General features: G+C 40.9%; 1 protein-coding gene across 3 annotated transcripts in view; it reads right to left on the reverse strand.

Moving 5' to 3' along the window:
• Positions 1 to 860: 860 nt before the first annotated feature.
• Positions 861 to 24,714, reverse strand: part of LOC137332931 (ecto-NOX disulfide-thiol exchanger 2-like) — a 266,243-nt gene continuing 242,389 nt past the window's right edge. For all 3 annotated transcript variants that reach the window (XM_067996973.1, XM_067996971.1, XM_067996972.1), the window contains 3 exons: positions 19,475 to 19,580; positions 10,569 to 10,654; positions 861 to 6,844 (listed from right to left, as the gene is read on the reverse strand). In XM_067996973.1, the coding sequence (XP_067853074.1) occupies positions 6,707 to 6,844; positions 10,569 to 10,654; positions 19,475 to 19,580 (330 nt within the window). In that variant the 3' untranslated portion in view covers positions 861 to 6,706. The remainder of the gene's footprint in view (positions 6,845 to 10,568; positions 10,655 to 19,474; positions 19,581 to 24,714) is intronic.

The raw sequence follows: 24,714 nt of genomic DNA on the forward strand, positions 1-24,714 counted from the left end.
GAAGCAGTTGATGATTCAGCTGTTTTGTATTTAATTGGCTCTGCATTTTTACATTTTAACCACTTTAACTGACAATTAAAGACAAATTTTGATAACACAATCTGTTTTTAATGGAAGTAACCAATTAGGGAAGCTTTTATCGCATTAATGAGACAACTTACAGCTTAAGGTAATCATTCAACCATCTGATTAACCTGTACAATTTTGTTCAAACTTAACTTCACGTTGACCTAAATTAACAAAACTGCCTTTTTTTCAGATCAATATTTGAATCAACTCTTTCATAGCTGAATTACTTTCTGAGGGTTTAACAATTGCTTGGCTTCTGTCACATCTGTAGGAAAACAGAGTGTCTTGTAAATATGCCTCACTTAAATATAAGAGGATTCTGTGTCAGCATGATTCACTTGATAACCCTCTTGTCTCTAGGTCAGTTTTTGAGCATGTAATATAGGTCAACGCTCCGGTCCAGTACTGAGAGTGATGCATTCTCAGAGGCACCGTTCTTCAGAAGAGACACTAAGCTAATGTCCCATCTGTTTGTTTAGGTGCATATTAAAAAGATGCCTCAGAAGCCAGTAGGGTTGGTATTCCAGAAGGGTGAGATCAAATGGCCCCAAGGGCCTTTTTCATCTGAACTAATCTGGTCAGTGAATCACAAGAGGGGAAGATTTTCTTTGTGCACTATGTGTAACTATAAAAAGTACAGTTTAGCTTCCGCACGGTCTCATCTGTGAGAAGCCAGTTACCAGAGAATTAAACAGGAGCGTTGACTGGATCTTATTCTATCAGAATTTTTGAAAGCAGAAATCAGTCATAGTAAGAAACTCATTTTTCAATCAAATGCGAAACAAATGTCAACCATTTAAATAATTTCTTTATAAAACATTTTAAAAATCCATTCTAGTAAATCACAAAACAGGATCAAAATACAACTTGCTAATCATTAGGACATATTGCAAAATGACAGAGCATTCAGAAATACAATCCCTCTCCCTGCTTAAAATTTTATTGTAGAAATGCCTAGAAACAAAGGATACATGGTGAACCTAAGTATCCCACTCAGTCAAGTTAGGTTTTATTCCATGGGCATTAATGATAATTTCATTCTTTTCTCGTACGTGAGGTGTTTCTAAAAGTATTAGGAATTCCCCAAAATATTAGCAATTAGCAATAGTTTTCTGTTGTAAAGGATCTGTAAATATCTGTCATTTAGGATATTGTTGAAGTAACGTAACCAATACATAACTCAAGCTCTCAGCTGTAAACCTAGTTAAATGTGAAATCTCATCAAAAAGAGATTCATTTAATAGGTATAAACTATTAAATGATTTGGTTCAGAGCAGTGAATGCAGTGGGTATAAATAAGAAAATTGTTTTATTCAGCTCACTGGTTAATATATTAAAAAAAATCTTCCTTCTAATTTTCTCCCCTTCTTTTCTTGAAGACATTGGGGGTGATTTTAAACCCCAAGAACGGGTGGGTTGGGGGCGGGTGGGAGTTGAAAATAGTTGTTTTTTTGGGTTGCAACTGCAAAACTTTTGGACTTTGCATTCCCAGTAGGAAGCCTGTACTTTTACACGCCGACATTAAACCCGGAAATAAAGCCGGGTTGTGATTGCGAAACAACTATTTTCAACTCCCATCTGCCCCCCACCCCACCCGTTCTTGGAGTTTAAAATCACCCCGGTTGAGTCCTGCCAATGTAAGGCTCCAATGGCAGCTCTCTGGTGTGTCATCTAAGTAACTATTCTTCAAAACTAGAAGAATTTGCATTTACATAGCACCTTTCATGACCTCAGGATGTCCTAAAGCACTTTACAGCCAATTAAATACTTTTGAAGTTGAATCAGTGTTGTGATGTAGGGAAGTGCAGCAACAAATTTGCGCACTGCAAGATCCCGCAAACAGCAATAAGATAAATGACCAGGTAATCTTTTTTGGTGGTGCTGGTTGAGGAATAAATATTGGCCAGAAGAATAAAGCTGGACAGCAAGTGGTAGCAGCCAAGCTCAATTCCTTTATCACATTTAAAAGAAGGCATGATGTATACATGAGGGACAAGGAAATAGAGGGATTTGGGGCAGGGCGGGAACAGGTAATTAGAGTGGGAGGAGGCTTGTGTGGAGTATAAACACCGACATTAACCACTTGGGCCAAATAGCCTGTTTCTGTGTTGTAGATTTTATGTAATTCTATGTAATAGTATTAGGATAGTAATAGATATAATATTGCCAAGAAGAGTAGCAAGCCTGAGGATTGGGAAAGTTTTAGAAACCAGCAAAGGATGACCAAAAAATGATAAAGAGGGAGAAAATAGAATGAGAGTAAACTAGTAAGAAATATAAAAACAGATTGTAAGAGCTTCTACAAGTATGTAAAAAGGAAGAGAGTAGCGAAAGTAAATGTGGGTCCCTTAGAGGCTGAAACAGGAGAAATTATAATGGGGAATAAGGAATTGGCAGAGACGTTAAACAAATGTTTTGTATCTGTCTTCACAGTAGAAGACACCAAAAACATATCAGAAATAGTGGGGAACCAAGGGTCTAACAAGAGTGAGAAACTTAAAGTAGTTAATATTAGTAAAGAAAAAGTACTGGAGAAATTAATGGGACTAAAAGCTGACAAATCCCCTGGACCAGATGGCCTACATCCTAGGGTTCTAAAAGAGGTGGCTGCAGAGATACTGGCTGCATTGATTGTGATCTTACAAAATTCCCTAGATTCTAGAATAATCCCAGTGGATTGGAAGGTAGCAAATATAACCCTGCTATTCAAGAAAGGAGGGAGATAGAAAACAGGGAACTACAGGCCAGTTAGCCTGACATCAGTAGTCGGGAAAATGCTTGAATCTATTAGTAAGGACGTGATAGAACATCATAATATGATTAGGCAGAGTCAACATGGTCTTATGAAAGAGAAATCATGTTTGACAAATCGACTGGAGTTTTTTTTGAGGCTGTAACTAGCAAGTGGATGTAGTATATTTGGATTTTCAGAAAGCATTTGATAAGGTGCCACCCAAAAGGTTGTTACACAAGATAAGGGCTCATGGAGTTGGGGGTAATATATTAGCATGGATTAACATGGACTGAAAACAAAGAGTAGGAATGAACGGGTTATTCTTAGGTTGGCAGGCTATAACTAGTGGACTGCCGCAAGGATCAGTGCTTGGGCCTCAGTTATTTACAATCTATATTAATGACTTAGATGAAGGGACCGAGTGTAATGTATCTAAGTTTGCTGATGATTCAAAGCTAAGTGGGAAAGTAAGCTGTGAGGAGGACACAAAGAGTCTGCAAAGGGATATAGACAGGTTAGGTGAGTGGGCAAGAAGGTGGCAGATGGAATATAATGTGGGGAAATGTGAGATTATTCACTTTGGAAGGAACAATAGAAAAACGGAATATTTTTTAAATGGTGAGAAACCATTAAATGTTAGTGTTACGAGGGATTTGCGTGCCCTTGTACACAAAAGAGAAAAAGTTAACATGCAGGTACAGCAAGCAATTAGGAAGGCAAATGGTTTGTTGGCCTTCATTGCAAGGGGGTTGGAATTCAGAAGAATGAGAGGTGATCTCATGGAAACATAAAAGATTCTGAGGGGCCTTGACAAGGTAGATGCTGCAAGGCTGTTTCCCCTGACTGGAGAGTCTAGAACTAGGCGAGGGGGGGGGCGCACAGTCTCAGGATAAGGGGGTCGGACATTTAGGACTAAGATGAGGAGGAACTTCGTCACTCAGAGGGTTGTGAATCTTTGAAATTCTCTACCCCAGAGGGCTGTGGATGCTCAGCCGTTGAGTATATTCCAAGCTGAGATTGATAGATTTTTGGACTCTAGGGGAATCAAGGGATACGGGGATCAGGCGGGAAAGTGGAGTTGAAGTCAAAGATCAGCCATGATCTTACTGAATGGTGGAGCAGGCTCCAGGGGCTGTATGGCCTACTCCTGCTCCTATTTCTTATGTTCTTATGTAATCAACATACACATTCCAGCACAAGCAACTGGGCAGCAATAGGGGCCAGGCTGATGCTCTTCCCCCCCTCCACCCGCTGCCTGCCTTTCCTCGTCCAGGGGCATCAAAGCCAAATACACTGCCCCATGATACCAGCTGAGATGAACTGATTTAGCACACATCCGGATTAAACCTGGAACCTCGTTAGTCTATATAGTTCAGTATCAAACCATATCCACTGAACTATTAAAAGGAGCTTATATCTATTCACTTAACAGAAATGTTCAAATCTCATTACTAGATTTTCGCTTTGCACAGCTGAGTAAGACATATGCAAATGATCACTTCACAGTTACTAGTCGCTCAGGTAGTTCACAATGGTGAAGGCTGTGTTAAGATTCTTGGGATCATTTGTGCCCACAGAATAAACATAACATCTTACTGGAAATTATTGAGTTCCAGATATTATTTTGTGCTAAATCTCAGCACTCATGAATTATGAGCCGATTGCACATGAAACAATGTTGGTAACTCACCATCACCTGGAAGATAACATGCCATGTAAACTAGCACTTGTTGATGATTACTCTAAATAACACAGCTTGTACTGAACTAAAAAAACACACACTTTAAGACTTTAACAAGCATCAGTGAACATATCAGGCTTGTTTGAACCCACAGATTAGCAGCAGCTCAATGCCACTGTCCATCACATCATACAGGTGGTATAGAACACAATAAAACAGCAGAAAGAATTCTCAGCTTCTTACATTATAACTAACAGTAGGTGTTGCTGCTCATGTTCTTCACCCACAGGAAAACGACGAGACAAAGTAAACTCTCAAGTATTAAAGCTTTGTAAAAAATAATTTATCTCTAAAAATACAACTTTTATCAATACAGTGTAGCTTAGCCTGTACAAACTAGATATGTTGTCCAAAATGTACTGCTAGATCGATTCCAGAGATATAAGAAATTGAAGTATAACAGGGCTGTTTCCTTTTTGTCACAGATTTGTGATGTAAACAATTTCTGTCACTAAATATTATATGTTTACTTAAACATACAGCACTTTGGACCTGAATATATGTTAACAATGTTTATATTTCTCTTTTCCAAACACAACAATGGGCACATTCTGCCCCAGTTTTAATTTATAAACACTTTGAGAATGGAGCATTCTTTCCCATGTTACGTTTTGTATCTTCAGCAAGGTGCATGTAGCTAACATTAACCCCCGTTAGAACCCTCCATATATGGAGCAGGGTAGTAATTAGATTTTATTACATTTAGCTCAGCCCGTTGCAAACATCTTTCCTCATATACATCAATGACTGAAGTGAGGGCAAAGGTCAATCACTAATGCTGCAGGCACATACTCAGACAGCATGACATGCAAACTTGTGCACTCCATTTAGCACAGAGGATCAGGGAATAGAAAAATCCAGTTTTTCTTACAGCCTATTATGTAATAAAACATGAACCTACTTCTATGATTCTGGATGAAAGAATGGACTGAAATGGAGTTTGACTTTATTATGTGCTGTTTGAACAAACTTACCCAAATTTACTCCATTGTAGACAAAGGTGGATTTGCATAAGATTACCCAAATAGTTTTGTGGGTATTTATTACCATCTGATGTGCAACCGAGCTGCACAGACCAAGAATGTTCCAAGTTCGATTGCTGGTCTGCATCGAGTTAGCTGATCTCAGCTGGGCCAGCGATAACTGCAATTGACCTCAGTCTCCAGACTAAGAAATGAAAAACTCTGCCAAGGTCCCCACTCCCAATCAGTATTCAGTGATCCCTATTTGAAAGTGCACTTCTATGAATGTTACATAAGGACATAATCAAGCTCAGTACTGATACCTCCCCACATTCAAATAGCCAGCCATAACTCACTGTCCAAACTCACACGAAGAATGGCCACTTAAGTGAGGGTACTGGAGAACTGCCAACGTCCATGGAACAATACCCGACTATGAGTGACCACCCTTGGGAGGGGAGAGGAGAGGAGAGGAGGGAAGAAAATGGGAATTGGAAAAGGATCTGCAAATCATTCAGGCACTGGGACTTAAGCCATAGCAGAAAATAAATAAAATCAGTAGCTTCTCAGCAACAAAAGTTTTTTTTTGTGGAGGTGAGGAAGGGGGGAGGGGCGGTTGGCGCAATATTTATTAGTGCTTTTTGATTCCCACAAGCACTTCATTAAGATGGGAGAAATTGGACCAATAACAGCTTCTACACGCGTTAAGAATTTGAAAGAATACACCCTGTTATTACAGGAAAATAAGAACAAATGTCCTGGTAGATGCACTATATTTATAACTGAGCAACCGAGCTGGATTGGAAACGAGACGCAATGGTCTGATTAATGTGAGACCATGTGTGTGGGAAAAGAATGCTCTGTATATTTTTCATGGTTTAAGTTGTTGCCTTTCTGTTTTACCCTCAGTAATAACTTGACTTGTACTACTTCTTCAGCCATGGAACCTTCCATTTTCTACACCAACAATAATTGCACAGCACAGTTTATCACCCAGTATTTGGGGTTTGATAAACAAAATTCTGTTCATTAAGCCTGTTTCCAGGTGCAGCTTATACTGCTCAAGCCTGAGGATTTCTCATATTAAAAAAAGTCATAGAAACCAATCTTTTAAAAAAAAAATCTGGTATCTACTTTAGTCAGAAACAGCACTGAAGAGTATGCAGTAGTCCTGTGATTTTATGAATATTCACTAAGTTACTAGTTCTGGAGGGTCTTGATTCCATCGAAGCCACTAAATTTCCACCGTTTTTCCAAACTTGCGCCAACTCCAGTTATCTCCTGCTGGAACATATGATGTAGCCGTGTCATGAGGCCTTCTACTTCACCGGGAGCGATCTGCACCAAGAACACAGACAGTAATGATAGTTGCTAGTTTCAGTGCACCACGTATGCGCCACAACTTGTTTCTTTAAAAAAAGCCAGTCCTGATTTTCTTGAGTCTGTTTACTTTGATGTATACTGGATTTAATCTTTGTTTAATCAATTTTTGCAAGAAATGACACCCTATCTCAGTGACCTTGCAGCATTTAATTGCTGAGCCACTCATTCCTCACACTCCAGACAAAAACCATAACTTAGATGTTAGCTTGGTGTGACACAACGGAAAACTATAGCTTTATTTTTTTTAAGTTTGTGAAATAATAAAAAAGGTATAATTGTTGAGTGTGGGTGTCTGTTCACCTCACCCACAGGAGGGCGGGTGAACAGTCATCAAGTGCTCCCCTGATGGCTTAGTGAGTTTATCCAACCGTAGCTGAGGCAATCCTTAACAATTGTAAGAGGAAACGGCAATTCACCATGGCGCCCTAGGGCTAGCAAAGAGAAAATGAGCAATGGGTTTTGACTCCTGATCACTACCCAGTCACCCACTGCTTGCAAGTGCATATCTATAGATATTGGGTGAGGACAGGGTCAGGTTTGGCTGTAGTACCCGTGTAGTCAAATAGCTTCCGGACATCCAATGTCAAAGATCATATATGAATAGTGACCATTTGCACAAGGTACCATAGGACAATCTACGCGAAATTAATGCCTTAAGGAGACAATAGACAAGAACAGCCGAGAAAATTGATATAATAGGAATGAAATGGCCAATCCATTAAAATATACCTAACGTTTCAGAGTGAATCTAATTCCGTAATATCACATTAACTGATAGATAAGGTAGCTCTGGATACATATCTTGCTATTTTAGAGGAAATATACAGAAAATAGAGGTAAGAAACAGTAGATTGAGTATATACAAGATCTGCAACCTTCTTCCAGCCAATGGTATACTTCATTACGTATGGGAATTAAAAATAAGTATAACAGTTATGTAGCACTGTACTTTTAATAAAATGCCTAGGATAACACGTCAGCAGGTATGTGTTTCAAGCCAGTCTCGAAAAGTACCCTCTGTGCTACATTAGTGTGTTATTTCCCAAATCAGTCATCTTCATGGTCTCTTTAGTGGCAGTTAGAGCCAATTATTGCTGCTAAATCCAAGGATGGAGAAGGGAGGAAGCCTTCATCCACAAAGAACTGGGTTGAGATTGTCGCAAACTAATTTTACATAGAATCTTTACAGGTCTGAGGAGAATTTCATCTCACCAGACTGACCTCAAACCCATCCATGACACCCCATCCCCTTTCAAAAAAAAAATTTTTACCCATTCATTTACTAAGCCTCCCTGGTCCATGCAACATATTCAGACAGATAGAGCAGGCAATAGATCAGTTTCCCACCTCTGGCAATGTTGTTCAATCACCTGATACTAGGATATATGTGAAAACAACAATAGATGACTCACAATCCTCATTCCAAGCTTCCCCTGCAGGAAGGGCCTGGCTTTTGTTCAGCAGCTCTCTTTGACAGTATTACTGCCACTCAAGGTCAGTGTGTCAGGATCGATCTTCTGTAAATCTACAGTCTCATTGCTTCTATTCACTTATCTATTTACAGTTTAATAAATCTATTAGGAAGTTTATAGCCTAAAACTACGGATCTAGTGGAGTGTTTATTCTACTATAGATTGCTCCATTCGCAAGTTAAGCTTTTAAAACTATTCTTCCAGCTTTGAAATCTAGGTTTAGAACCAGTCAAGATTGATGAAGATAAGTTTTCTTTTTCTGCCAAACTGAGTGATACGAGCCTCAATCCAGTTCCTAGTGCAGCAAGTCCACAGCAAAAAAAACTATCTGTGAGTCAGCACTTCTTCTCCATTTACCTCAAAGCACCAACTCACATACTTACCCCAACAGGGAAAAGTTAAACTAACTAATGCAGCAGTGACTAAACCTACAATCTTAGAGATTCTTTTGTTCAAGAATGCAGGATGGTGGCAGAGATCACTAATCCAAAAACTTACCCAATCATGGAACAGCTTCCTTAAGTCTGTAGTAATTGGCACTAAAATGTGCCAGATATGCCACTCAAAATGTCACAGAGTCAATGTACAATTTGTTGGTAAGGAAAATGGGGTGCCCTTCTGAAGTTGGGGTTAACTCTTCAGGCCATCATGTTGTGGAAGTTTGTAAGACTATTTCATTTCAAAAAATTAATTAATGGAAACAATTAAGTAGGGTCATATGAACATAACTGACATGCTTATGTGTAAATTTTCTGGATCTGACAATGCTATTATTTTCGTTAAAGATGTATGGTGACTGAATCTGCCCGCCCCCTTGCTGCTTTACACTGTATGCAGAGTTTGACTCAGCAGCTAGTCTCTGCAAGTGTGTTTCCAAAAAAAATTCAAAAGCTTCTAGAGGCTAGATTTCTCAAAGTAATATTCAAAGTACACTGCATACAGAATCTTAAGTCTTCAATTCTAAATTATTTTTTGTTAAGGCAACAGTGATTATGCCACTATTATCAACCTTCAAGCATGAATATATCTATTGGGCATCAGCTATGTGTAGTATTCAGTCGTTGACATTCATTGTGACATCTGTGACTGCAATTTAAAAAGTAAAGGCGCTCCACCATGAGAAATTTCAGCACAAGAGGCCATCTGACCCATCAAGCCTGTGCCAATGGTAACTTCCTCACTACAGTTATCTGCCCTAATCCACCTTTCCTCAAACGGAACAGAACATTAGGTACTAAAATATATGATGGCTGGTCAGTCCCTAAAAAGGGTCTTCATTCATCCAAGGCAAGCATTTTTGATAAATATCTTATTTTGTGATTCCATCCTTATCAGACCCCTATTGTAATAATTATTCATTTCATAAAGCTATTTTCTGATCAGCACTAAGTGGCCAATAAAATTGCCATCAGTATAAATTAGACTCCTTATAGTTTTAAGAAGAATTTGATTAGTAGTTAAAATCTTTACAGAATGATGACGACAGAGCAGAATCTTGCTTTAAGGGTTAAGCCAACAAGTGTATAATCTGACTAAAGTTGTCTAATCTATTGAGACCAATGCAACATTCACAGGAATTAGCAGCGATAACTGTTCTGTTTCTAGGAGGAGCTGGTGTGTTTGCGTTTTAACTAAGCAATGAGAACTTCACATAAATAATGTTAGGTCACTAATCAGGCAATCATAGAATCATAGAAAATTTACGGCACAGAAGGAGGCCATTTGGCCCATCGTGTCCGCACCGGCTGAAAATGAGCCACCCAGCCTGATCCCACTTTCCAGCAATTGGACCGTAGCCTTGTAAGTCACTGCACTTCAGGTGCACATCCATGTACTTTTTAAATGAGTTGAGGGTTTCTGCCTCTACCACCCTTTCAGGCAGCGAGTTCCAGACCCCCCCCAACCTTCTAGGTGAAAAATTTTTCCTCAGCTCCCCTCTAATCCTTCTACCAATCACTTTATATCTATGCCCCCTGGTTATTGACCTATCTGCTAAGGGAAATAGGTCCTTCCTATCCACTCTATCTAGTCCCCTCATAATTTTGTACACCTCAATTAAATCAACCCTCAGCCTCCTCTGTTCCAAAGAAAACAACCCCAGCCTATCCAATCTTTCCTCATAACTAAAATTCTCCAATCCTGGCAACATTCTCGTAAATCTCCTCTGTACCCTCTCTAATGCAATCAAAGCAGCATTTCCAATTTACCTTGGCATCCAGTCGCTGTAGATAAGAACATATATAGTCTATGCTGGCTCCAAATGGGTGGACATGGAGAAATGTAGAAATTATACCTGCAATTAAAAAGTATACTATTTTAGGGCGAAAGGTTAAAAGATGCAAACATTCCATAATAATGCCAGAGATAAGGAAAGGCACACAAAATTCAATGTTACTACTTAGCACCACAGTGTATTTAAGTTAGTGCTGTTATTGTATAAGGGTACAGTAGCCTAGTGGTTATGGTACTGGAGTAGCAACCCAGAGGTTGAGACTTCAAACCTGATAATTTGTGAACCAGCACCAGAAAATGACAATGAAAACGACAATGAAAACCAGCTGGGTTGTTGTAAAAAGCCAACTGGTTCAGTAATGCCTTTCAGGGAATGGAGCCTGCCAACCCTACTCTGTCTGGCCAACATGTGACTCCAGTCCCACACTATATGGTCGACTCTTAATGCCGTAAGGGCGACTAAGGATGGGCAATACTATCTTGCTTGTGTTGTCCACACCTGAAGAGCAAATATATAAATTACACTATCCGGCAAGAGGCATATCAACAGATTAAATAAATCACACAAAGAATACACATCAATTATGATGAAAGGATTGATCAATGTTAATTCTATGCCAAACATTTACACTATCATGCAACCGAACAGGCACCAGCATAAAACCTATCTCATGAGACGAGTCGTCATAAAACTGGTATAATTTTGGCATGATTTACAGTTGTGTGTCAGAGGACAGATTGTAGCTAACCTCAGGTCCAATCCCACTTCCAATTGCCAGTATCATTGGGGTAATAGAGGGACTACAGAACTCTACTGGCTCTTTTATTTATCCACTTTTTAAAAAGTAGATTCAGGCCTGCCTCTTATGATTCAGTGGATAAATGCCACTACACTGACCTATTCAGAAAAGAAAGGTCCCAGGTTTGATTTTTAGTTTGTGTCGAGTTCCTGATCTCAGCCAGGACAGTAGTAGAGGTACAATAATTTCCTGAACCACTTTAGATAACAGAGTGCAAATAGGGAACTAGGATTTCAACTCTTGATTGCTATTCTCTAATGCCTTCTGGAAAGTGCATCAAGTGGACTGAGGTAATGGCATGATTGGACTCGGCAATAACGCCAACACAGTCAAAGTGTCCACCAGAACTCACTGCTTAAACTCACAGATGAAACATGGTCAGTTGAGCGATGTACCATGGATTACTGGCATCCAGGGACTGCACCCCAGGAAGACTCATTGCTTTCAGAAAAGACAATGACTAAATTGGATGGGGTGGGGGAGAAGAGTGGAGAGAGAAGTTTCAAGCCATTTTCTGTACACTTACTTTTTCTCTCCAATAACTTTACCCATCACCCTGAATGTGTGTAGCATGTTTTTTTTCATCAGCCAGATGACTGCCTTCAACCTATTACTCTGAGATAGGACACTTTGATAATCTCTCCTTTTTGTTCTTTAACTGATGTTATATGTTTGTCCCACTTAGGACCAACTGGGAAATACTTTGTTTTAAAAACAGGGAAAGCTTGATGAGTTGAGTACATTTTTCCTCCCCTTTAAACCTTGTACCCCTGTACTTAGGCCATCTATTTACTGCCAGCTTCTTTTCTTGTCAAAGACTCGAGAGAACGATTTATTTTCCACTTATATAAATCTCAAATAGAAAGACCTGATTGTCCTGATCCAATAAGGGTATTTCATTAAACTGGTGATTGTTTGAGTAGAAATAAGAACTAAATGGTGAATTAAATATGCTATTCATCTTTATTGCTATTGGTTGTTCCTTAGAGAGCATCAATTAGAAGTCTACCACACTGATCAAAGGGCCTGATTTTCTGTTTTGGCTCACGCCACAGCAATCTCAGTGTATGTCAGGTTGAGAATGAATGTTTTTCATTTTTGTACAGTTGTGATACCAAAAGTAATGCAAATGGATATAAATCAACAACTTTAAGGCAGCTTCAGGAACAGCTGTGGGTAATAGTTGTAATTTATAGCTCTAGAGCTTGGAAGGAATTCAATTACTGCACAGTAGGTGTAGCAGCCATTTCCCCAATATTTTCCTTTTATTCTTCATATGAAATTATAAATCTTCTTAGGATTGTTGTGCTGTCAGGGACCAGTCCTTTTGCTAAAAAAACATCCTTTTCACACAAAGGGTAGTAGAAATTTTGGAACTGTCGCTCGTAAAAGGCCGTCGATGCTTAGATAATTGGAGCTTTCAAGACTGGTATAATACATTTTTGTTAGGCAAGGTTATCAAGGGATATGGAGAAAAGGCAGGAAAATGAAATTGAGGTGCAGATCAGTCATGAATGGTGGAGCAGGGCAGAGGGACTGAATGGTCTACTCCTGTTCCTAATCTTCCTTAAGAGCTGATATTTGCTGGTGATGAGGTCACATCTGGAATACTCGTGGATCTCTCATGGCACTGATTATAGTGAGTTCACTAAGTTCGGTGGCACAGTAAATACTGTAGAAGGCAGCAGAAAGTTGCACAGGGACATTGATAAATTAAGTGAATGGGCAATGTGGGGAAGTGTGAGGTCATCCACTTTGGACCTAAGAAAGATAGATCAGAGTATTTTCTCAATGGTAAAAAGCTAGGAACTATGCAGGAGCAGAGAGATTTAGGGATCCATGTACAGGAATCACTAAAAGCTAGTGGACAGTTACAAAAAATAATTTAAAAGGCTAATGGAATATTAGCCTTTATGTCAAGGAGGCTGGAATACAAAGAGGTGGAAGTTATGCTACAGTTGTATAATGCTCTGGTTAGACTGCATCTGGAGTACTGCGTTCAGTTTTGGGCACTGCACCTCAGGAAGGATATATTGGCCTTGGAGGGGGTGCAACGCAGGTTTACTAAAATGATACTGGGGGTAAAAGGGTTAAATTATGAGGTCAGATTGCATAGACCAGGCTAGTATTCTCTTGAGTATAGAAAATTAAGGGGTGATCTAATTGAGGTGTTTAAGATGATCAACTGATTTGATAGGATAGATAGAAATTATTTCCTCTGGTGGAGGAGTCCAGAACAAGGGGGCACGACAAAATTAGAGCTAGATCATTCAGGGGCGACGTCAGGAAGTACTTCTTCATACAAAAGGCAGTAGAAATCTGAAACTCTTTCTCCCAAAAAACAATTGAGGCTAGGTCAATTTAAAATTTAAAAACTGAGACTGATAGATTTTTGTTAGGTGAGGGTATTAAGGGATATGGAACCAAGGCGAGCAAATGGAGTTGAGATACAGATCAGCCATTATCTAATTGAATGGCGGAACAGACTCGAGAGGTTGAATGTCGTACTCCTGTTCCTATGAGTTGGAGAATATGCTGTTTTATGGCACGAGACCCCCTAAGCCTGGGAGCAATTAAATAAGATTTGCATTTATTTAGTGGAAATCTCTCAAAGGAATTCACATACAATGACTTTGAAGTGCAGCAACTGTTGTCATGTAGGTAGAAATGGCAGCCATTTTGAACACAACAAGATCTCAGAATCAGCAATGAGATGAATGACTGGCTAATCTTTTTTGTTTTGGTTGAAGGAGGAATTTTTGGCCAGGACACTGAGAAAACTCTGCTGTTCTTCGTATACTGCAGTGCACCTGAACCACTGGAACAGACAGACAGAATCTGATTTAATATCTCATCAGAAGGACTGCGAGTTTGACAATACAGGACTTCCTCAGTGCAGCATAGGAATATCAGGAGTATCAGTATCTATGCACTTAATCTGGCGAAGTGCTTAAAGCCACAAATATCCCTCCCACTCAGGTGTGTGTCTTTCTCTTCCCTTCTTATCTCAACAAAGTTTCTCTTTACCGCCCTTAACAGATTCTCTCTTTCCACCTCCAAGAAAGAATCTCTCGACTTGTCATCTCCTCCCTCATCAAGGGTCTCTCCCCACCCCCTCAAGTACAGTCTCTTCCTTTCATCCTCTCTCCCACCACCATTGGGAGTCTTTTTCTGTTTGCCTCTTGTCAACCAAATAGAGTCTCTCTCTTTTTCCTTCCACTACTCAGAGGCCTGGTTGCCCTCTCCTTCTCCAGTCCATTAAAGTTACTTTTGACCTAAAAAAAGAATCGATAACCTAAGTTTTGTGGCTGAAAGCTGACAATTGCTGGCATTTTCCAAATTCAGTTCTTCCGACAAAGAAAGATGAGAAGCTGGTAGTCAAGCAGCACGTTACTTTTGTGAAAATTAAATTGGTAACCAGATGTTTTTCATAAATTGTAGATGCTAGTTTCTTGGTACCTGTGCAGTAGCTTCTAGAGATTATAGTTTTGTTGAGGGATACGCATCGGAACATGACTTGGGTCAGACCCAGGGGTCGACATTGAGAGGTGCCCAAACTTAGTGAGTTATCTGACTGGATGAGGATTGTGAAGTTTGGGGCTGAGGGGTAAAGCGATCAGAAGCCTGCAAGGGCATTGTGCTATTTTTGAGAGGGGGAAAGTTGTTGGAGCCAAGTTTAATAGGGCTATGATTTCCTCCTGAATTTTTAATGGGCTCATTATGGTGATAAATTTTATGTTAGGTATACATAGGTGAGTGGCTGAAAAACTGTCAAGTCAGCTGTAACTCAAGATTTTTTACAGCGGAATGCGATTAAGGACCAAATTGAAATTGAGGTGAAATATTTTCTATGATATGATTGCCAAATAATATAAGCAGAAATAATCAATTAGAAAGGACAGAAACACATACTTATTTAACCAACGAGGAACAAGTAAACTAAATGTCAGCTTGACAGTTGTGGTATAGATATAGACATAAGAAATGTTATTTGTGCGAAGTTTGGGGCAACCTACCTACATAAAACAACAGACATATTAAAGAAGGTTTAGGGAAGTGCAGCAAGAATTATTCTGGGATTTAAAGCTTTACGTTATGAAAAGAAATTCAGAAAACTGAACTTGTTTTCATTGGAGCAAAGAAGATTGGGAGGAAACAATGATCCAATCTCTAAAATGGAGACAAGAATTTATAATATTATGAATACAAGCAGGTTATTTAGGCCACAAGCACAAAACCAGAGACCTGAGCATAAAACTAAAAAGTAATTAATTTTCCACTGCATTACTAAGAAAAACTTGCATTTATATAGCGGCTTATCACATTTCTCAATGACATCCCAAAGAGTCTCACATATAATGAATTGCTTTGAAGTGCAGTTACTGTTGTTAGGTAGACAAATACAACAACCATGTTCTACTCAGAATATCTCACAAACAGCAATAAAATGATTGACCAATTAATCTGTTTTTGGTGGTATTGGTTAAGGGAGAAATGCTGACCAGAAAACTCCCTGCTCTCCTTTGAATAGTATCATGGGATCTTTAACATCCATCTTGAGACAGGGCTTTGATTTAACGTTTCTGTCCAAGGACAGTACATTCAACAATGCAGCACTTCCTCAGTACTGCACTGGACTATCAGCCTAGGTTATGTGCTCAAGTCTTTGTATCAGAGGAGAGGATATGTGGAAGAAACTGCCAAGTAAAGCACTAAATAAGCTGGATGAATATCATGCTAAGAATGGGTTTAAAGAATTATAAAGGTAAATACAGATAAAGACAATTGAATGTGTTGATGATGTAATGGTTCATCATCATCATCATTAAGACAATAACTGCAGTTTTAATATGACAATAACACTGAAAAATGTCCCAAGGCATGAGGAAAACAGATCCTGAGCCAAAGCAGGAGAAATTAGGAGGGTGGCTCAAAGAGATGGGTTTTAAGGAGGAAAGTGGGGAGATGGAGTAATTTAGGGAGGGAATTCTGGAGAGTCAGATTTAGGCAGTTGAAGGCACAGTCATCAATGGTGGGGCAAAGGGATGGGGATGCACAAGAGGTTGGAGTCACAGGATCAGGCAGTTGTAGAGCTGGAAGAGATTACAGATAGTCACTCTTCCCTATCGCTAATGGAGGGATTTACAGGCAAAAAATTTAATTTTGTATTGGGGGAGCATAACAACAACTTGCATTTATATAGTGCCTTTAACGTAGCAAAACATGGTAGGGGCACTATATAAAGCAAGTTGTTGTTGGCAGAGTTTTGGACCAGCTGGAATTTATAAATGCTGGTCAATGGGAGGCCAGCAAGAAGAGCAGTGGCGTGATTGAGTATGGAGGTCACAAAGGCATGTTTGTGGGTTGATAGGGACAGAGGCAGTAAATGGAGGTGGATGTCGGCTGTCTTTATGATGGAGAGGATATGGGATTGGAAACTCAGGTTGAAATCAAACAAGAATATGAGGTTGCAAACAGTGTGCTTCAGCCAGGCAGTGGCTGGGGAGGGGGATGGAGCCTTTGGCAAGGGACGGTGTTTGTGTTGGGGGATGAAAACAATGGCTTTGGTTTTCCAAATGTTCAGCTGGAGGGAGTTAAGAGTCGTTCAAGACTGGATGTTAGACAATCTAACTGCAGAGAGACAGGTTGAGAGGGGTAGTGAAAAGGTAGCGCTACATGTGATCAGCATAACTGTGGAAGTTAACCCCATGACTGCGGATGATCTCGTCAAAGGATAGCATGTAGATGAGGAAAATAAGGGGACAGACGTGGATTCTCAGGGGACTCAAAAAGATGGTTAGTAGTACGGAGAAGGAGCTCAGGGTTATCTGAAGTGCTGAGACCTTGCAAACGCCATGTCAATGAAGAAACAGTCTGGTTCAGCCTGAGGTAGTGGCTGGGGAGGGGTACAGAGTTTCCTAGAAGTACGGGTTTCCTAGACGTCCTTAAGATTTTGATGTAAATTTTTTTTGACAGTTTCCTGCCCGACAGACCAGCCTGAATGACAGCTGGTCTCAGTCAGTCGGGTGAAGAAGAGGACATGACCAGGTGTTAGATTGGGCAGGGGTGGGCGGCGAGAGAGAGGGGGTCGTTCATCGGGGGTCAGGGGACATCGCAGGGGCCGTAGAGTCGGCCGGAGATCATCGTTGGGGGGGGGGACCGCGGGTGTGGTCGCTGAATGTACGCTTGTTGGGCCTGAGGGAAGCGCTCCTGCTCCCCCATGGTCTATAAGCTGTACTATAAAAGGCACTTACCTGCTGTTTTGGGCTTTCTCACCTCCTCTCCCATGGCATGAAGTTGAAGGCCTGGGAATTCCGACCCCCAGGGGTTAAAAACAAAAAACCTGTCAAAACGGAGGCCCGCAGCCTTCTTAAAAGCTTTTAATGACCGACCTTCCTCCTAAGAGCGGGTTGGTCGCCTGCCCCTTGTCCTGCTTCAGCGAAAACCGAAAGTGGGCGGGGTGTTAGATTTTTATAATTTTTACTGCCCCCCACCCCACCCATTTTTCCCATTTAAAATCATGCCTAATAACTTTGGTTTCCCAATGGAGGTTGGAAGTAGGCTGTCTTTATGATTCAGAGGATATGGGGATGAATAATTTATGTGTGAGGTTAGATAAACATTTTCAGGTCTGCTCCAATTATCTTTGGGATGGGGTAGGAAGACGTTATGCAGGAATATGGAGGTCAAATGGGTTGAGTAGAGACTACAAAAGAGCGAATTAACTGTGGTTTGTGGAGAAATTGAATGTGATGGGCTGAATGGTCCTTTCTCATTCCTTGCTTTACGTTGTTGTTAAATGGTATCACAGATCGCCAATGATAGGAATGTCCACATTTCCTTGCGTGAGTGGCAGCTATTTGCATTGGCAGGTGCTCAAAGATGTCTCTTTTAAACAAGGTGTGGAGATGCCGGTGATGGACTGGGGTGTACAAATGTAAGGAATCTTATAACACCAGGTTATAGTCCAACAGTTTTACACAAGGAATGTTATACAAACACTAGTTATCGTTAAAAGTGTTTTTCTAAAATAACCATGCTTTTGGTACTGCTGCTGAAATGCAATTAAAATCATTTTGTAAAATCTCTGTTCTTGTTGGCCATACCATGGTGCCTTGGACAGGGCACACAAAGTTCAAGTCCATGTTCTCAAGTTGCTAGTATTAACAGAGTTTGGTGTTCTGATTTAGGATTTATCCAGCAATGAGGTAATAGCATTAAAGACAGGCCACTGCAATCTTCCAGGTCCACAAAATTCAAACAGGTCAAACCGGCAAATAAGAAATACAAGTACAAATAGTTCTGAGTTGCTTGCGCTTTGAGGGCCAAATCATTGGACAACCCTGCAGTACACAATCATGGATTCAACAACAATAATTTGCATTTATATAGTACCTTTAACAAAAGTCACAAGTACCATTAATTGATAACTAATCTAATTTTTCCTTGAAAAATCCTCACTCAAAATTATTTAGTACCTTTATATTATTAATGCATTGAAAAACTATAATTTACATTCCTGTGTTTGTCTCCATCAATTCAGCTTTCTTCAGTTGCTTAAGACCTGACATTTACTTGCGAAATACAACATTTGATAATGAATGATGAATTATAATTCATATGAATTTACTATAATTACAGTAAAACAATGGCATTGCAGTAAGACTGTTGATAAATAGTCCAGAGAGTGGTATACGGAATCAAGTTTGATTGATCAGAGATAGATTTGTTTCTTTCATAACATTAATAGATTTGGGTTACTCTGCATGTAGGCAACCAGGATCGCTGCCTTTGACAGGAGAAAACAAATTAAAAGTACAACTGGTTTGTCTTGAGGAGAGGGGAAAAGAGAACACCTGACCAAAATTACAGTACAATGGTGGTAATTTCTTAAACCATGACAGCAATTTTCCCTTTTGTATTTTTCACTTTAGGAACAATATAATCCTGCTAAACTGAATGGTGATCAACCACATGCACATTTCATCACTTTACAGTAATTTCCTGTTCTGTTTCATAAACACAAGCTTTTTTTTTTAAAACGGATAAATATCCTGTGCTAAGCTTATAATGTCTCTTACCCACAAGCAGTGCTTCCCTCTCTGATCGGACAGGCCCTGTGATGCCCCTGTCCAACTCGCCATCCTTCTCCTGACTGGAGCCCAGTATTATACACCCTGTGCTGTTCTGTGGTAGAGTGAAACACAGGTCATTCAACATTGCTTAGCTGAAATTGAAACACAGCTTCTACTTTTACATTCATTTCAAAAAAAATTCCGATTGCATATTAGTCAGTGTACGATCAGTAAGCAGCAAAGTATACTATACAGACCACGAGAAAAGGCTGGTTGAGGCCTGGCAGCACTCCATAACAGCACTGAACCTGGTAATACAGAATGGAACCTGCCTATCAATGGAAGATACCTCTAGAAATGTCCTTTCCATATAACAATCAAATTTAGAACCTGGAATGATGAGGGCAATGCCACATTAGAGCAGATGATGTGGAGATGCCGGTGATGGACTGGGGTTGACAAGCTTGTGATTTTCAAATAAAATTGTTGGACTATAACTTGGTGTTGTAAGATTGTTTACATTAGAGCAGCACTTCATAAACACCAGCACTAAAAAGCACTCTTCCCCACTTAACAACTCCACCATCACAATCCGTAAAGTCCTACCGACTCATCTCTATTCAAAACACAAAAATAGAAAGTACTGGAAATTCACAGCGAGTCCACCAGCATCTGTAAAGAGAAAAGACAGATGCAGACCTTTTATCAGAACTGGAAAGTAGAAGTAATCCCCTTAATAGGAAAGAACAAAACAAAAGGGGTATTTTTTGAAAATCATGCATTTTAAAGAATTATTAAACAAAAAAAAAGAAAATACAGGCATTCCTGCAAGCGAAGTGGCAGAAAATCAAGCAGTACTAAGAGAAAAAAAAACTGTCTTTACTTTTGAGTTCTAATGAAGGGTATACACCTGAAACGTTAACCTGTCTTTTCTCTTCACAAATACATACTGAAACTGCTGCGCACTTCCAGCATTTTCTGCAGTCTAATTTTGCTAAAGAATTATCTGAACTTAATTTTTTTTTGCTAATTTCTGGTTTTGTGTTCATGTTTTAGGAATATTTTTGTTCTAACAGTGGGTACTTATTGACTTCAGCAAAGGATTTAGCTTACAGAAATTACTGACTCCAGTTGTATGAAGGTGGTAATAATGCAAGTCACTTCAAAATGATGACTACCTATGACATACAAGCACAAACAGTCAGTCTACACTGTTAGTGGGAGTGGCTCCACTGAACAATGTACCGTGCACACTGATGGTCACGTGTATCGCATGCCTAATTAATAACTGTTGGCTTTTCTGGGACACTGTTTTTGTTTGTTGTTAACACTCTATTGACTAAAGTGTGTGGTGGATTTCCAGACTGACATGATTGTTGGTTAATTTTCCCCAGATTTCCAAATCAATGTCATATTCCATGAGTCTTTGTTTCAGGATATTTTGAAATGTTTCTTCTGACCCCCTGCTGTCCTTGTTCCTGTCATCAGCTGGCTGAAGAACCTGACTTTGAGAAACCATTGCCTGACATGACCAGCCCATTATGTTGATGCTAGTCATGCTGATGCACTGCAGCATTTTGATGTTTGTCACTTAACTACTTTGCTACTTAACTTTAATGAAAGATTCTACACATGTTTGGTATGAAGTTATTCAAATTGCTTCATCTTCCCATAGCAAAGGATCCAAGTTTCCAAAGAGGACAAAATTATCGCGAGCACAAATGCCCTGTATGCCCACAGCTTTGACTTTAGCTTAAGACCACTTGGTTCAAAACACAAGTGGCTATATGCCACATGGGACTTTTTGATTTAGCTGTTAATTTCCTGGTCCAATTGCGCATTGCCATTGGGTATGTTGCTCAGGTTTATAAGATTATCCATGGCATTTGTGTCCTCTGTCAGACTTTGTATTCATTGTCAGTTTAACCTGTTGCAATATAGTGCATAACTTTGTTCCTTTTTAAGGTAACGGTTATTCCATGACATAAAGGCTACCTAGCAAACCAATCAATGCCCTGTAGATCAACTTCAGAATAGATGAGTATATTGCATTCATCAATAAAAGCTCATCAATGACATCTTGCCTTATCAATCTGCAGAGGTTCAAAATGCCACAGCATCTTTCAAAACTGTTGGTGAATAGCACCACCGCACTAACCACATACTGTGCATGCGCTGCTGTGTCCTGCATGCGCAGTCGACATTTAGCCGTGCATGCTGCAGGGCCAGCAACTAGAAACTCTGGTTCGTGCATGCGCAGTCAATATTTAGCTGCGCATGCACACACACTGCAGGTCCTGCAACGCAGCCCCGGTTCGTGCATGCACAATTGACCTTAGTTTTAAACCCCACTGGAAGCATGGTAGTCACCATTAGGAAGCCAGCCGTGCCTGGAGGGAGCTGCTGAGAGGAAGCCAGCTGTGCCTGGAGGGAGTTGCTGAGACCGAGCCTGCTGGACCAACCGAGCCTACCAGGGGAACATTTAACCCCTTTGCTGCCTTGCTGGACTGAAATTGCTTGCGGCTCTAGGGCCTAAAATTGCTTGGATCTTTGCGGTATCTTTGGTTGTGCTTTGCTTCTTAGTTGTTGATTGCTGCTGTAATATTTGTGAGTTCATAGTAGTTGCATGTTAACCTCAGTACTATACCGTGGTAGCATCACCACTGCTTACGAGTTGCCGGTTGCTGCTTTAATATTTGTGAGTTCACAGTAGCTGCAAGCTAACCTTCTTGTTGATTGGTGCTTTAATCACAGTAGTATTTTGTGAGTTCATAGTAGTTGCCCGAACGACTAGTACAGTTGCTTTAATCACTGCAGTGATTCGTGGATCCCTAGTAGTTGCACGTTAATGTCAGTACAGTAGTATCAATGACTGCATGAATCATAGTAGTCAGACTGTTGCTTGCTCTATGTAGCCTCACACCTTTCTTTGCTGCACTAGCCCTCATGAGCACAGTATATTATGGCAATTGAGTATTTCTTCAGGTCTCCATTCTGTGAAAGTCCGTGGGTATGGTTATCTTCACTGTGAAAGTCTGAGAGTATAGTTCGCTACATGCCGTATATTGTGTTAAGTGCATTTGGTATGATCCATGTGAAACTGCCTGCCGATATTACTGCGTTTTGTGCCACATGTTCCTCTCTTTTTCTTTTATCTGGTGCAGGTAAAGCTGCAGCACATTTGGTAAGGCCCGTGTGCTCCCATTTGTCCACCGAGCTTCCCGTCATGTCCTCCCCTTTGCCCATTGTACAGCGAGCTTTCCACCTTGTGCTCCCCTTTGCCCATTGTAGAACGAGCTTTCCACCTTATGCTCCCCTTTGTCGGTGTATTTATTTCATTTGGAGTGCAACTGTGTGAGCTGTGTTTTCTTACTTCCAGGTGCAGGAACTCTGACAATTTTCATCCTTTGAGCATTTATTTGGTGCACCCGGACCAAGATTTACCATTTCACAAGCGAAAGGCCTTGGAGTCTGCTACCATTTGCAATTTTTCAGTGATCTGTACAAGAAACAGTATCTGCATTTAATGTGTCTTTACCTCATTTTCTTCTAGGAACAGAGACCTGCCAGTCTCAGTCTGAGCATTTCTTTCGATTCGCTGCAAGAAACACCCTGCCCGAGAGAAAACCTTTGGAATTTTGCTGTCTGGGCACTGCAAGTATTCTGAGCAATTAAATGGTGTTGGGTGATTGGTATCTCCCCTGAGATTTCTGTGTGTTTTTCCTCCTCACTCATTCTGGGCCGAGAGCACAGCCGGAGGCCGTCCACTCCCGTGTTGTACAAATGATGGGATCCAGCATTGACCGTGTGCAGACTGTCATCGTGGAGAAGGACTTTAAGGAGATAAATGTGGTGAGGAAGAATTTGCCAGCGGTCACTGTTCTGCTTTGCCACTTCCACGTTATGATGAACCTAAAGCAGAAGATCGCTACCTACTTGCTTCGCAGTTTTCCGAAGGAGAAGATGTTAGACATCCGCAAGGAAATGGTTCATGCAAGTTCCGAGGAGATACTGCAGAGTTGTGTGGAAAGGATTGGCCAGCTCCACAAACCACTGCAGGTGAGTCTGTGCTTATTACTAAGTGCAGAGCTGCTTACAAGGGTAAGTCTGCTGATTCCCGGGCAACAATGCTCTAACTTCTTTTTGTCCATTTCAGGAGTATCTGTTACACAACTGGATCCCCGCAGAAGGAGATGTGGGCCGCATATCTATGCCATAACGTGCTGACATTTGGAAACAATACGAATAATCGCATTGAATGCGAGAACGGGAAGATCAAACACTTACTGCATATTTCCTCATCACTGGCAGGAGTGTGTCACTGGCCTGTTGTTCCACAATGACATCCTAGATAAGGAGCACACCTATGCTATGTTCCTGCAGCATGCCTCCTTCAAGCGGTTTGCAGAATTGCTGACAGTTAAACACTCTGTTTGCAGAGTTCACAGAGTATGCTGCAAAGGAAATGAGCAAGAATCACTGCTACTTGGAACGTCTGAGCATCAAGCAGCAGGAGGCTGATACAGTCACAGTGGCAAACCTCTGGTGTCAATGAATATAATCTGCAGATACGTGACGGCTAACTATCTGCCACTGCCCTTTCTGGCTTCAGTACTCACTCTCGTGCAGACATGCAGTTGTACTCCAGAGGCATTTGGGGTTGTCTCTGGTGAGACTTGCCCCCCTGGGCTGTTGGCGGTCATTGCGAACTCACGTGCAAGCAGTCACAGGTGCTGGTGTGGTGATAACTGAAGCCAATCCACACCACCTCACAAGCGCTGAGACGTACCGACTGCATCTGACACATTGCACCACCTGTCTTTCTTCCTGACCAGCACTGGAACGGAGCACTTCACACGGCTTTGGAGCCACGTTCACAAGTTGCAACGAGGAGAGCAACCTTGGATGGAAAGTTCTGAGGGGACTGCTGAGCCAAGCAGCAACTCATTGAGCTTCACTGAAGCACCTGTTGAGGATGCCGGCCCTGCTGTTCCACCTGCTATTGCTGACTCTGTGATCTCCTTTGTCTGTCATGAGAAGGAAGTCACCACCACCCCACTATCCGTGGGCGACAAAGCCCCTACCCCCCGGCCACACCCAGTTTGCAGCTGTGGGCTCCAGCAATGTCTGACAACACACCACTCGCCTTCACACAGCCGAGCAGCTGCGGCAGCAGTCTATCACTCGGGAAGGGACTGACTGATGCCTCATCTGGCCCAGCACAAGAGACGGCTGCAGCTACTGTA

Source organism: Heptranchias perlo, chromosome 15 (genome assembly GCF_035084215.1).
Source record: "Heptranchias perlo isolate sHepPer1 chromosome 15, sHepPer1.hap1, whole genome shotgun sequence".
Taxonomy (NCBI): Eukaryota; Metazoa; Chordata; class Chondrichthyes; order Hexanchiformes; family Hexanchidae; genus Heptranchias; species Heptranchias perlo.